Source organism: Myotis daubentonii, chromosome 2 (genome assembly GCF_963259705.1).
Source record: "Myotis daubentonii chromosome 2, mMyoDau2.1, whole genome shotgun sequence".
Lineage (NCBI taxonomy): Eukaryota > Metazoa > Chordata > Mammalia > Chiroptera > Vespertilionidae > Myotis > Myotis daubentonii.
In genome coordinates, this window is record NC_081841.1 from 37,632,246 (window position 1) to 37,646,924 (window position 14,679).

The 14,679-nt window shown below is 32.6% G+C and overlaps 1 protein-coding gene across 2 annotated transcripts in view; it reads left to right on the plus strand.

Moving 5' to 3' along the window:
• CCDC91 (coiled-coil domain containing 91) overlaps window positions 1–14,679 on the plus strand; it is a 286,701-nt gene that overhangs the window by 190,190 nt on the left and 81,832 nt on the right. For both annotated transcript variants that reach the window (XM_059682459.1, XM_059682460.1), the window contains exons 9-10: window positions 10,859–10,951; window positions 11,039–11,107. In XM_059682459.1, coding sequence (XP_059538442.1) covers window positions 10,859–10,951; window positions 11,039–11,107 — 162 coding nt within the window. The remainder of the gene's footprint in view (window positions 1–10,858; window positions 10,952–11,038; window positions 11,108–14,679) is intronic.

Below are 14,679 nucleotides of genomic sequence, written 5' to 3' on the forward strand. Positions count from 1 at the left end.
AGGTGGTTTTGGGTCTAACGAGTGGTTAGTGTTGATGTCCAGCAGGAAATCTTGCAAACCAGATGATTAGTGTGGTTCAAACTGTAACCTTGTTAAAGCATTGGTCAGGTTGCACTTAGGAGAGTTATTTAATTAGTTTCCCAATAATATTTGTGTACAGTATTTAGGTGACCACTACTTTTTTTTTTTCTTTTACCATAGTTCAGAGAAAGACAGTTGCTTGCTGTTATCAGAGTTAGATATTAATCCAATACTCTTTTTTAGAAAAGATATCTTTGGGCAATTGTAACTGGAAGGACTTCTCTTGAACACTAATATCCATAAGATCATAAACTTAAATTGAATATAAGTTCAAAAATAACTTACTAATAGTGTATGTGTATTTTTTTCAAGTTTATTGAAGCATAAATCATATACAGTAAAAACCGCCCATTTTAAGTGTACCACATTTTGAATTTTGACACTTAGTTTTGCAGCTACCACTGAAATCAATATTTAAGAATCATTTCATCATTCCCCCCAAATTCCTAATGTCTTTTTGTAGTCAATCTGTACATGTATTTTTAAGATATATCATATAGAAATTTTGAGTGAAAACTTTGTTTTGTTTTACTTTTGTGATATTGAATAATTTCATTGTACATGGTACATTTTGCCAGAAGTTTAAGAGTATTAGATTTCAATAGGTGTCTTAGTAAGTTAATTTAGGAAAAACTATTATAAAAGTTAATTGTTTAATAATTTATAGGCATGTATTTTTTAGATCTTAAATTATAGTACCTATTTTTATTAGGGAAAATAATGTGATTAAAAAACATAATGTTAAATACTCAGCTTTGTTTTGCGATTTTTATCAAGGCCAGGGAATAGCAAAAAGACAAATTGATGATTTTAAAACAGAGAAAAGGAGAGTGTTTTGACATGCTTAATGCAATTAATGAAAGCAGTACTCTAAATATCTAGGATATATTCTACTTTGTCCATATCATTCTCTACACATTCTTATGTAATTTGTAAAAGCAGGTGTTTTTTTTTACTTCTCTAAAGAAGCTTATAGCTTCAAATAAGAATCTGATTTTTAAAAAAATATGTTTTATTGACTTCTTACAGAGAGGAAGGGAGAGGGATAGAGAGTTAGAAACATTGATGAGAGAGAAACATCGATCAGCTGCCTCCCGCACATCCCCCACTGGATATGTGCCTGCAACCAAGGTACATGCCCTTGACTGGAATCGAACCGGGGACCCTAGAGTCCACAGGCTGATGCTCCATCCATTGAGCCAAACTGGTCAGGGCAGGAATCTGATTTTTAACATTATATACATTTATATAAAACACTAGAGGCCCTGTGCATGAAATTCTCTGGGGTTGGATAAAAAGTGAAATGGAGTGACACACAATTACATCTTTTACATTGGTGGGTGCAGGATGTTAATAATTAACCTGTCAGGCACATAGAAATGGTATGTGGGAAACTGTGTGACAATGAGGGTGTTCTGTGGTATCCTGCTCTGATGGGCTGTTCTGCCCTGAGGGATCTGGAAAAGCAGATTGACATTCCAAAGCAGGGGTCCTCAAACTATGGCCCGCGGGCCACATGCAAATACAAATATTGTATTTGTTCCCGTTTTGTTTTTTTACTTCAAAATAAGATATGTGCAGTGTGCATAGGAATTTGTTCATAGTTTTTTTTAAACTGTAGTCCGGCCCTCCAACGATCTGAGGGACGGTGAACTGGCCCCCTGTTTATAAAGTTTGAGGACCCCTGTTCCAAAGGTTTATTATCTTAGATGCAAAAAGACAATAGACAAACTCACTTAAGGTAAAGATTCACCATTATCAAGGAAGCCACAGGCCTAGGATGTGACTACTCACCATGAGCTGCTTTTAGTTAGAAACTTTTATGTTTAGACCATCCTATGTGGTTACTTTTGGTCTCTGAATTTGTAAAGCTGCCATGCAGGCCTCTCCTTAGTTTGTCAGATTTAGTATGTGGCCCCTTTTAAATCCACATACATGCTTGTAAGCATTGTGTATTCCACTGTTGGTGTAGTGTTACTTATATATCCATTAATCAAACCTATGAGTTATGTTCCAATTTTAATTTACTTATTTTTTGGTACTCAGATAAAGGTACTTGTTAGTTTTCCTTTGCAGTTCTGTCCATTTTGCTTCATATATCATGAGGCTATGTTATTAAGTGCATACAAATTTATGTTTGTTTTATCTTCCTGGTATCATTTTTCTGTGATGTCTTAATTCTAAGAATGCCTTTGCCTAAAGTCTGTTGTTGATATTAATATCACTAAGTTTTATCTTGGTTAGAATTTGCCTAAAGCTTTTACCCTTGATTAATTATCAGTATTTCTGGGTTTAGATATAATTACTATAAACAACATATAACTGAATTTTTGTTGTTAATTTGGCCTGATGATCTTTTTTAATTTTAAACTTTATTATTTGGAGCAACTTTAGATTCACAGCAAAATTAAGCAGAAAGTACAGTCTCCATATAGCCCCCACCACACACATGCAAACTTCCCTCGCCATCAACATCCCACACCACAGAAGTACCTATATTGTAACATCATTATCATCAAAAGTCTAAAATTTACATTCGGTTTTACTCTTGGTGTTGTTCATTCTTTGGGTTTAGACACATGTATAATGGTGTATACCCACCATTGTAGTGTCATTCAGCATGTTTTCACTGTCCTCAAAATCCTGTGTTCCACCCATTCATAGCTTTTTCCACCCTAGCCCTAGCAAACACTACTCATTTTATTGTCTCCACAGTTTTACCTTTTCCAGAATGTCATATGGTTGGAATCATACAGTATGTAACCTTTTCAGATTGACTTTTTCCACTTAGCTATATGCACTTAGATTTCCTCCATGTCTTTTCATGGTTTGATAATGCATTTCCTTTTAGCATATACTTTATTGTCTGAATATACCACAGTTTATTTATACATTCACTAACTGTAAACACCTTGTTTGTTTCCATGTTTTGGCAATTGTGAATAAAGCTGCTATAAATATCTGTGTGCCCGTTTTTGTGTGGACCTAGGTTTTTGTGTAAATACCAAGAACTATTTTGCTAGATGAAATGGTTAAGAGTATATGTAGTTTTATTTTTTAAAAAAAGAAAAAAGAAAAAAAAACCTGCCAAACTGTTGTCTAAAGTGTCTGTATTAATTTGCATTTCATTTCCACCACCAATGAATGAGAGACCCCATTGCTCCACATCCTCACCACCATTTGGTATCTGTTTTTGATTTTTATCATTCTAATAGGTGTTATTGGTATTTTATTGTTTAAAAAAAAATTGTGATTTTCTAATGACATAGGATGTTGAACGTATTTATATATGCTTATTAGTTGAATGGATTTATTTTGGGGCTCTTAACTTCCTTCCATGGGCCTGTGTACCCATTTATATACCAGTACCCTACTGTTGTTGAAATTATAAAGTGTGATACTTCCACTTTTGTTCTTCTTTCTTAGTATTGTTTTGACTGTTCAGGGTCTTCTGTGGTTTCATATGAGTTTTTGTATTGTTTCTTCTATTTTTATGAAAAATGTTTTTGAAACTTTTATAGGGATTACATTGAATCTTTTGCTGGTTTTGGGTACTATGAACATTTTAAAAATATTAATTGAACCCACGAACACAGGGTATCTTTCCATTTATTTCTGTCTTTCATTTCTTTCATCAGTGCCTTATAGTTTTTAGTATACAATTCTTTCATTATCTTGTTTAAATTTATTCTTAAGTATTTTATGCTGTTGTAATTGGGATTATTTTCTTTATTTCTCTTTTGTTCCTTGTTAGTGTATAGGAGCACAACTAATTCTTGTATGTTTGTTTTATACTCTGAAAGTTTATTGAATTCATTTATTAGTTCTAACAGTTTTTGAATAGAGTCTTTGGAATTTTCTATGTTTATCTGAAAACACTAATAATTGTTCTTCTTCATTTACAATTTGGGTGACTTTGTTTCTTGCTCTTGCCTAATTGCTCTGGCTAGATCTTCTAGTACTATTTTAAATACAAATGGAGAGCTTTGGCACCTTTGTCTTGTTCAAGATCTTAGAGGAAAAGTTTTCAACATTTCACCTTTGGATATGATATTTGCAGTTGGCTTGTCATATATGGCCATTATTATGTTGAGATACATACTTTTTATAGCCAGGTTGTTGAGTTTTTAATCATGAAACAGTGTTGAATTTTGTCAAATGCTTTTTCTGTATTTAATGAGGTAAAATTGAAAGTGCTCTTGGATGGCACGAATAGTTTTTTAGTGAAGGTGTGTTGTAGGTAAACTCTTGATTTTTGTTTTTACTAAAATAGATTTATTCCTCAAGTAGTTTTACTATATATATAATTCTGGCTTAATACTAATTACAATTTTTATAAGTATCAATCTTTTCTCTATGATTGATGACATATAATCTCTTTTGGCGTTGAGTTATGCTATTTCACCATAATATTATTTGGTGTGTTTTTTAATTCTTTACTATGTATTGGGCTTTAAATCTGAGTATATATGTGTTTCTTCATTTTGGAAAATTACCTCTACCTCATTCTCTCTGTTATTTTTCTCCAGAACTCTTAATTTAATATGTCAAGTCTTCTTAATGATTTCTCATTCTTCTGTAGCATATTCTTAAATTCTTTGTGTTCTGCATTTTGTATAATCACTTCAGATCTGTCTTTCTGTTAATAGTTTTTTTTATTTTGTCTAAATTGAAGTTTAAGTCAAACATGGAGCCTCAATTTTCAATTAATATACATTTTATTACCACATTTTATTTGACAAATATACGTTTATTTTTATAATGTCTTTTCTCTTACTCATACTTTTGACACTTTAAAAATTTGTTAAATGTACTTTTTGCAAATACACTGTGTGAGTTGTTCTAGTGTCTGCTTTTTTTAAGGGCTGATTCTGCACACCTGCCTTTCTACAGTGATAGTAACTTGTTTCCTCAGATATTTTGTTTTATGTTTTTGAAATCACCCTCATTGGAATTTTAATTGTGATAGCCTTTGGTGCTTGGGTTTAAGGTCTATTCTTCCATAAAAGAATTGTTTTGCTTCTGATAGTCCTTCAATTCTTGAAAAGCATAGTTTATGGGAATTTTGGCCCCAAACCTGCAAAAGAGGTAGCAGCATGTGATTATGAATTGTCAGGAAACCTCCCCCCTACTCCTCCATTCCAAACTCAAAACAAAAACCTAGTTTAACAAGTTCCCTTTTAGATTCTCTTTGCTGGGTAGGTATTTTTCTCATTCACCCACTTAGGGTGTTGCCTTTCAGTCATTTTAGTTTTATGCAAGAGTCTCCTAACTAACTTCCTTTTTCAGCCCCTAGAGTTTGGTTTCTTTTTGCAAGTATGGTCCATAAAAATCAAAACTCCAATATTTCAGCATTCCTCAGATCTCCTAAGGACAGTTACTGGATGCAAAGCTTGCTTACCTCTAGGAATTTGTGCTTTTCATCATTTTTTGTCTATTTATTTAACTTTCTTGCCAGCTCAGCAATATTTAAAGAGCTGTTTTGTTTTTTCCATCCAACATTTTTATGCTGGGTTTTCCATGATATACCTGTCATGTAACCAGAAAAGTATAAAATTCATTTTTATTTATACTCCTTTGTTTTATGAAAATATAAACATTATAGAAATGTTTTAGTGAGCTTATATTAATTACATTCATAATTAATTTAAATTGCTAAAATCAGTTCATAAATAAACAGCCAGGCAAGATAATAATGGTTTAAAGCACCACTTCTCAAACCACATCTCAGAGTTAAAATCTAAAAAGGTGTTTCTGTGGAAAAACATGATAATGAAACACTTTAAAGAAGCCATGTATACTCTGTTCCTATCTAGGGCTTGAAAATGTTCACTAGCTTATTAAAGGTTCTATATGAAAAATACATAGCTTTTATTCAATCTTCTTTGATCCATAAAATATTTTTGATAGGAAGAATCTATTAAATATCTAGAGAAATATGGACATTGTGGCATAGCAAAGAAATATAGAAGAGAATAAGTTAGCCAAAATATGGTGAAATGAGTTCAAAGATAAGTTAGATTTTAAAAGGGTATATTAGAGTTAGTTTATGGAAAGTCTTGGGTTCCAAATGGCTTATTTTATACCATAGGCCAATAGATGAGATTTGAGAAAATATATTTTCCCAGGAAAATAATCCTAATTTTCCCCTGTGCCTGTGTATCCCTGTACTTATAATATTTAGCCAAGAAGAGTAAATTGTTTGTGGGACATTCTTAATTTTAACAATTTAATGTTTTTCCCTAGAATGTGGACAAAAAAATGTATGTTTAATTATTCAGTTATTTTAAAGTATTTTAAGCAAGTGTTTATCCTGTTTACATTTTTTTCCACTGTAGATCAATCCTGATACTCTTACTGCCATTTTCAGTGAAATTGTTCTATACTTTGACTTTTGCATTTTTATAAAACCATTATTAAATTTAAAAAAGACTATTCCACCCACCAGTTCCCTAATAAAGCATTGTTATTTTTGTGAGCCCTTTCAATATTAATTCCGATATATGTAACATTATATATGCTTATAATATGCATGGTTATATATCTATGTATTTATACTTGCAATAGTATATATAGTTACATTAATGATAATGGCTTTAAATAATTTAATGTCTTCAAGTAATTTTATTTTATAAACATAATTCTATATTGATGCATATTTTTATATTTATTTTAATGACAACATGATACTTCTTTCAGTTGACACAGCATAGTTTATTGTACTGTACCCCCTTTTTGGACATTTAAAATGTTTTGGGTTTTGCATTTTTATAAGGAATGTTGCTGTATACATCTTCATAATGATGTTTTATTCTTTTATATTATATCCAGCCCCCTACCTTTGTACTTGATGCTTTTTTGAAAATATGCTAACACTAATTAATAAACATACATAATTTGTGTTTTCATTTCCTAGGCAGCTAAAATTAGACATGAGTAATTATACCTTGCCTTTGTTGTTAGACCCTTCAGTTAAGTTATTTCAGTATTATAGGACTTAGATAGACTGTCCTTGGTTCAGTGAGTATCCAATTATTGTGATAATCCATTCCTTTCAACAAGTTTAATTATTTCTATCTTACAATTGCATTCATTTTATCACACCCATGTCTCCTATCACTTGCATCAGTACTTTTATATATATATATCTATGGACAAAACTGTGTTTCTAACATAAGAAACAATATAAACAGTAAAAGTTTTGCTCCTAAAACTGATTTCTTATCTACCAGATCTTCACCCTGCAATAAGTTAGAATATTTTTTTGTCAACTGATTTTATAAAAATGTTTTATACTAACTGATATAGGGATATTATTGTGTAAAGTTTGAAAGTGAAGGTTATGAGATCCACCAGCATGAAAAATAGAGGGCTTTCTATATAGCGTTTTCTGATAATAAATTCTTAGGAATAGAAAGCAGGGACCAGGAACATTTTTATAACAGTTAAGCATAGCATCAAATTATTGCCTGGCTGGCGTGGCGCAGTGGTTGAACGTCAATCAATGAACTAGAAGGTCACGGTTCGATGCCTGGTAGGGTGCCTGCCCACGTTGTGGGCTCAATTCCTGGTGTGGGTTCAGTGGTTCTCTCTCATCATTGATGTTCATATCACTCTCTCTCTACCTTCCTCTCTGTAATCAATAAAAAAATATATTATTTTAAAAATTATTTTCTGAAAAGTACTATACTATTATGTTACATTTTTCGTGAAGTGCATAACTCTGTCTCTTTTTTCCCTTCTTGCAAAAGGGATTATCTTATATACATGGGTCATTTATTTCAAGTACCCATTTCAAATACCTTTTGAAGGATACTGTTGTGTTGAAATACATTTACTGCATTGTGCTTAGGCAAACGGAATAGCAGAATTGAGTTGTATTTTTAAAAGCTATTTCCCTTGAAAATGATTGAAGCAGAAATACTCTTCTGCTTAAGTTCAGGATTGTGACATATCTTTGGCATTTACTAAAATATACACTATACAAATACGGAAATCTCATTATGGAAGTATAAACTAGCCCTGCCTTTTCAATAAAGCTGATGTGTCTCCCAATTTTGTTTCATTCCTTTATATCATTCCCTTAAGTAAAATGCCTATTTGAAAAGGGTGACTAATTTGCTTACATTTTCTCTTGCCTATAATAAATATATCTATTTGGGTGAAGTAAATCTAGTGTAGCTTATATTATAGTTTTATTTTATTCACTTTAAAGAGTTTATTGATATTATTGGGCTTGTGGTAAATGCTTCAAGTACATTTAATCTTATAGTTTATCTTTTTTAGGTTTTCTTTCCAAATAATAATTCATGTTGGCCCATGAATGGGTGAAATATCTGTGACTTACTTTATGTTAGGATGTTTATTAAATTTATGTAGCCTCTTTCAAATCGTATTAAATGGAGGCATGTCTGAGCATGTGCTTTAAGACTATCCTGCCAAATCGCTTGATCTTGTTCAATGTTTGTGATTTATAGAAGGCATGAGAAGATGCTTCTTGAGTTTGCATTACAGACTATGTACTACACACACACCCCACATACAAAGTAAAGTGAAGTTTGTGGGCCCGTGATACATGGATAACTGTATAACTGAGCATGAGCTTCCATGACTGCTTAGTCTAAAATCTAATAGACAAAAAACTGTGCATGTGTGATTGTGATTAAATCTGTTTACAATATCTCTTGTGAATCATATTCCAGGGAAAAAAGAGCTTTTTTATATTTCTTTTTTTTTTTATAGGAATCAGTAAAAACCACAGAACCTCTATATTTATATTTGAGTTTGCATCAAACATTTTTCACTTGGAATAATTTCTTGCAAAGGGGGAAAACGGAATAACCTATTTCTGAGTGCCTTTTGTTTTAGGCTAAATTTCAAAGGACTGCCCTTGACACCCTTGAATTAAGTACTCTTTAAGATTAATAGAACTTTATAGTTTGCATTTGTTTTTTCATTAGCTAAAAAAAATTACTAAAATTACAATATAATTTTAAGAAGCAATCAATAGAATATTTTGGATAAGTAAAATGTAGCAAACTTCTCACTGTTCTTGAATGAGATGTATTTGTATAGATTTCAATTAATTGTTATAATGATTTTTAAAATGCTATAAGTCTATGTCCTGCAAATCTTGTTGAAAGTCTCTCTTTGTTTAAATATTATAAATATTTGAAAGAGAGTCTTATGATTGGATGTTGCCACTGGTTCAATTTCAGCTTCTATGTAACAAAAGCAGTTCTGAACATCCCTACCTTGGAATGATCAGTTAATAAGGTACAAAAAATGTATTCACCATCCATCCCTCATACCTTCACAAATCACGTGAACCATTTCCAGGTGCTGGACGTTTTGGACCATTAAGGAATTCTATATTGACGCAAAAGGAAGAACTAATATAGCCAATTTTCAGATAGCTCTATAATTTATTTTAGATAGAATGAGGGGAGGCTGAAATTTTGGGGACCAAGCTCTCTCTTAATACTTAATAATTTCTAGTTTATTTTGATAAAATAACTAAAATAATCTCTAGCCCAGAGAGGAAAGGCATCCCTACTTCTGGCAGTATCTCAGACAGTAAACAAACCTCAAATCCAGTGCACTTTCTACTATAATTCCTTTTTAAGGCCGCAAAAAGAGCTCTAATCATTTTTCTTTTTGTGAAGATAATACTAGTAATAGTTTAATGGAGTAGTAGTAGTTAGTGTCAGAAGTAGAAGTTAGCATTTATAAAGATGTTTAACTTGCTTAATCATTAGGGAAATAAAACCATAATGAAATATAGTTTCACAACTACTAAAATGACTATTTTTTAAAAAGCAAAAAGTAACAAATACTGTAGAGGATAGAGAGAGATTTGGAGTTCTTTCACCTTGTTCATGGGAATGTAAAATGGTACAGCAGCTATAGAAAACAGTTTGGTGGTTTCTCAAAAGGTTAACCAGAGTTGTTATATGACGCAGCAGTCCTATTCCTAGATTTATATCCAAAGAATTGAAAACAGGGATTCCAGTAGATATTTGTATGTGAATGTTCACAGTGGTATTATTCACGATAGCCAAAAGGTGGAAACAAACCAAGTGTCCATCAGCAGATGAACAGATAAATGTGGCATATACATATAATAGAATGTTATTTAACCATAAAAAGGAATGATCTTTAGATACATACTACAACTTGGATGAATCTTGAAAACAGTACACTACGTGAAATAAGCCAGTTACAAAGGACAACTACGGTTTGGTTTTATGTATATGAAATATCTAGAATAGTCCAATTCATAGAGACAAAATAGATTAGAGGTTACCAGTTTTAAATCAGAACTATTTTGAAAGACATAGATCTGGTTTTAAATATTGGGTATCAGAATTAATTTCTATTTAAAAGAAACTTCTATATAAATAGCATTATAAATCTGAGAAAATATATTATTTGTCCTTTGTAAATGAAATAGAAATCCGTGAGAATAGGAATATATTTTCTTTTGTTGTGTTTCCCCATAAGAAAACTCCATTCAAAATCTAAGTGCTTAGTTTATTATTACTGGCTGATGCTTCTGAGTGTTTTTTTCACTAGTACATTGGAATAAAAGTAAATACATGAACTCTGTGTGCTTTAACATTAGCTATCACATAATATTGACTGTTTCCCTAGATTCATCTTTTGAATCTGTAGTTAAATACAGTATTTTGGGCAAATGAATTCCACCAGCTGTCTTCCTTGTTCAGAGATTATAGATCTCAGAGTATAATCATAATCCATTTATCTTTCCTTGTAGCATCAGAGGCTCCTTGAAATGCTAGATACAGAGAAGGATCTGTTAAAAGAAAAAATAAAGGAAGCTTTGGTACAGCAATCACAAGAACAGAAGGTAATGCTTTAACTTTGCTCAGAGTGGGAAAAGAATGTGCTCTGTTACTGCAAATAATACATTTAGTATCTGTTTTATCATTTATAGGAAATATTGGAAAAATGTTTGGAGGAAGAAAGACAAAGAAATAAAGACTCATTAGTATCTGCTGCAAAGGTATTTCCACCTGAGAAGTTTATTATATAGTCTAATTCCAATAAATTGTATTTGTTCTGTTTGTTGTTATGTTTACCTCCACATCAAAGCCTAGATTTGAAATTTTTATTCTCATATGAAAATTGTATTTATCACTTATTTGCCTGGTGTAAACACATCCGTAATAATGGTGGGTTTTTTTGTAAGTGGAATTAAAAAATAGTTAATTAGTGGTACAACTGATCTACTTTTGTAAAATATTTTATTCCAGAAAAACAAAAATGATTGTTTTTCTTTCTTATTTTTCCTTTCATGCTAGGATACTATACTCATATTCTTATTAAATTCACATTATACAATATTATGATGATGCTGAAATGCTTTCCATTTAGATTAGTAATTAATTGTTAAAAGAATTTTTAAAAAATTTAAAAATCAGTGGACACTGATTTCCACTTGGTATTTAGTGGGTATCATACAAGTAATACATGTGAGTGTGTATTTATATGTGTATATATGTATTTAATTATTTAGCAAGATATGTGATTTTTAAAGCTGATTTTGAAATAGCTAATCTCAGTAATGATTCATAGATATTAAATATATATATATATATATATACCTTCAAATACATATATAATACTGACTTTTGAGATTTGCATTTAAATTTACTAAACAAATGTCTCTTATATGTAAACTAGAGGCCCGGTGCACGAAATTCATGCACTCGGGGGCGGGAGGGGGGGGTGTCCCTCAGCCCAGTCTGCGACCTCTCACAGTCTGGGAGCCCTTGGGGGATGTCTAACTGCCGACTCCCCATGGGGAGCGGGCCTAAGCCGGCAGTTGGACATCCTTAGCGCTGCCATGAAGGTGGGAGAAGCTCCCACCACTGCTGCTGTGCTCGCCAGCTGTGAGCCCGGCTTCTGGCTGGGCAGCACTCCCCCTGTGGGAGCGCACTGACAACCAGGGGGAAGCTCCCGCGTTGAGCGGGATTGGCCCGATACCGGCTCTCTGACATCCCCCAAGGGGTCCCGGATTGCGAGAGAGTGCAGGCTAAGCCGAGGGACCCCACTGGTGCACGATCGGAGCTGGGGAGGGACACAGGAGCTTGGCCAGGCAGGGAGGGACCTTGGAAGGGCTCCAGGGCATGTCTGGCCTGTCTAGCTCAGTCCCGAATGGCTGGACCCCAGCAGCAAGCTAACCTACCAATCGAAGCATTTACCCCCAGGTGGTCAGTGCATGTCATAGTGACTGGTCCACCGGTCGACTGTCTGCCCCTTGGTGGTCAGTGCACGTCATAGCAAGCAGTTGAGCGGCCTTAGCATATCATTAGCATATTATGCGTTGATTGGTTGAATAGACAACTGGACACTTAGCATATTAGGCTTTTATTATATAGGATAACTATGACAAGATGGAAGTTCAAGGGTGACTATGTTTTTCTCTTTTTCTTAAAGAACTTACATCAGGACAGAAAAAAATATTATTCATTTACCAATAAGACAAGGAGTAATGCATTAAATTACTATGAGTGTATAAACAGTATTTCCATGTCATAGGAGTTTTTAACAAATAAGTCACTTTGAAATGAGTTGAAGGAAGGCTTGCATTTGGAATTTTAAGTTTGAATTTTATTCCATAGGTAAGAGTAGACACACAGACATTTTTTAATATTGGTGTGACATAATGGTAATTGACATTAACTTTTGGGAAACTGGAGACAACAAAGGCTAGAAGCAGAGAAATAATTGAGTGCATCAGAAGTCTGTGTAGATATAGTGAATGGCAGAAATAGAGTAGTAGTAGTAGCTTAGAAAGGAAAATTCTAGAAGTAGAAGGTGGAATCAACTTACATGTTTTGTCTGGATGATATAAGAGGTGAGCAAGCTGTAAACTCTCTGAATATTGATTCAACAGCAACATGGAAAATAATGCTATTTCTTTGGTATGGAGTTTAAAGTGCCTGTGATATATTCAGATGACAAAAGTCAAGTAGATGACTAAATCTACCTGACATTTATAACTCAGGAGAAAGGAGTGACCTAAAGATACTAATAATGGTTTTGTTTTTCAGTAGATAGATGGTAATGGTAGCCATGGAAATTACTGTCATATATAATCACTTCTCTGGACAGTGTAACATAAAGGTAGTCTAAGGTCTGAGCCCTGAAAGAACAACAAAATTTAAAATCCAGAGAAAGGAAGAAGTTACAAAAAACTAAAAAGACTCAGCCAGATTAATAGGGGAAATATAAACTTCATGCTGTCGTGCAAACCAAGAAAAGAGAGAGCTTCAAGAAAATAGAAATAAGCAACTGTGTAAAATGTTGCTTTGAAGTCAACAAAAATAAGGATTAAAACAAAAAATATCATTTGGATTAAACAACATGGAAGATACTGGTGAGCATAGTAAGAGTTGTTTAAGAGAAGAATAGTGGAGTAAAATAGCTGTTCAGAAAATGGTAACCGTCAACTTCCATAACTTTTGTCAAAATGGTCATGAACTGGAAGCAACAGGGACTAGGGTAGGAAGTCCCTGGGCTTTACTGCATAAAAGTAGGATGGTTTTCTTGAGGAAAATTCTTGTGTAGTTGTTTGTGTTGTAGCTGAAGTGTGGCATTGTTGGAGGGTGGACTGCATTTTACTGAGTAACTAGTGTTATAGTTACATTGCTTTTTGGCAGACATTTACTCTGAAAAGGTGGAGTGAGCCCAGCACATTAAGAAAAAAACTAAGAGTTTTTATTGCTAATGAAAAAATTCAAGCTTTGGAGCAAATATTAGAATTTTGGAAAATTTCTATCTGCTTTCTAATACCTAAAACTTTTCTGATGAAATTGACAGTGGGATTAACAAATGTGACTTTTTTAGGTATGATTTAATGAAATTTGTCAACATCTGGAGGAGATGCATAACTCATTCATTCAATGTTTCCCAAGTAAAAAGTATCTTTAAAACCATGCATAGATAACGGATTCATTCAAAGTTCTAGAAAGGATTGTAATGTAAGAGTACAAAAATTTGACATGATTTGATTTTCTTTGCTGCAACTAACTTTTAAAAACTACTACTTAATTGTGGAATCATCAAGAATATCTACAGTGATCTGACCTGGCTACTAAATATTTCTCCCTTCTCTACTACCTATGTGTGTGAGATTGGGTTTCTTCTTTTTAATATACTTCAACCAAATAATATCATTATAGATCCATACAGAAGAAGATATTAGAATCTAGATATCTTCTATTAAGTCAGATATTAAGGAGGTTTACATACATTCCTTTCACTTTTTAATTTTAGAAAATATAGTTATTTTTTATAAAATATAGTGTTTGTTAGAAGTATGCAATGCATTTAATGTCATTTGTTTTAAATTAATCAATACATATTTTAATTTTGTCTTGGTTTAAATTTCTAATGTGGTAAATCTTAATATGTATAACCAACAAAAACAAAAGCTCTTTGAAGTCTTTAATAAATTTTAAGAATGTAAAAAGATCCTAAGACTAAATAGTTTAACCACTGCCCTTTAAGCTAAGGCTTGGTTTCTTTGGCATTTAGAAATGCCAAGGAAATAAGTTTATTATTTGTACA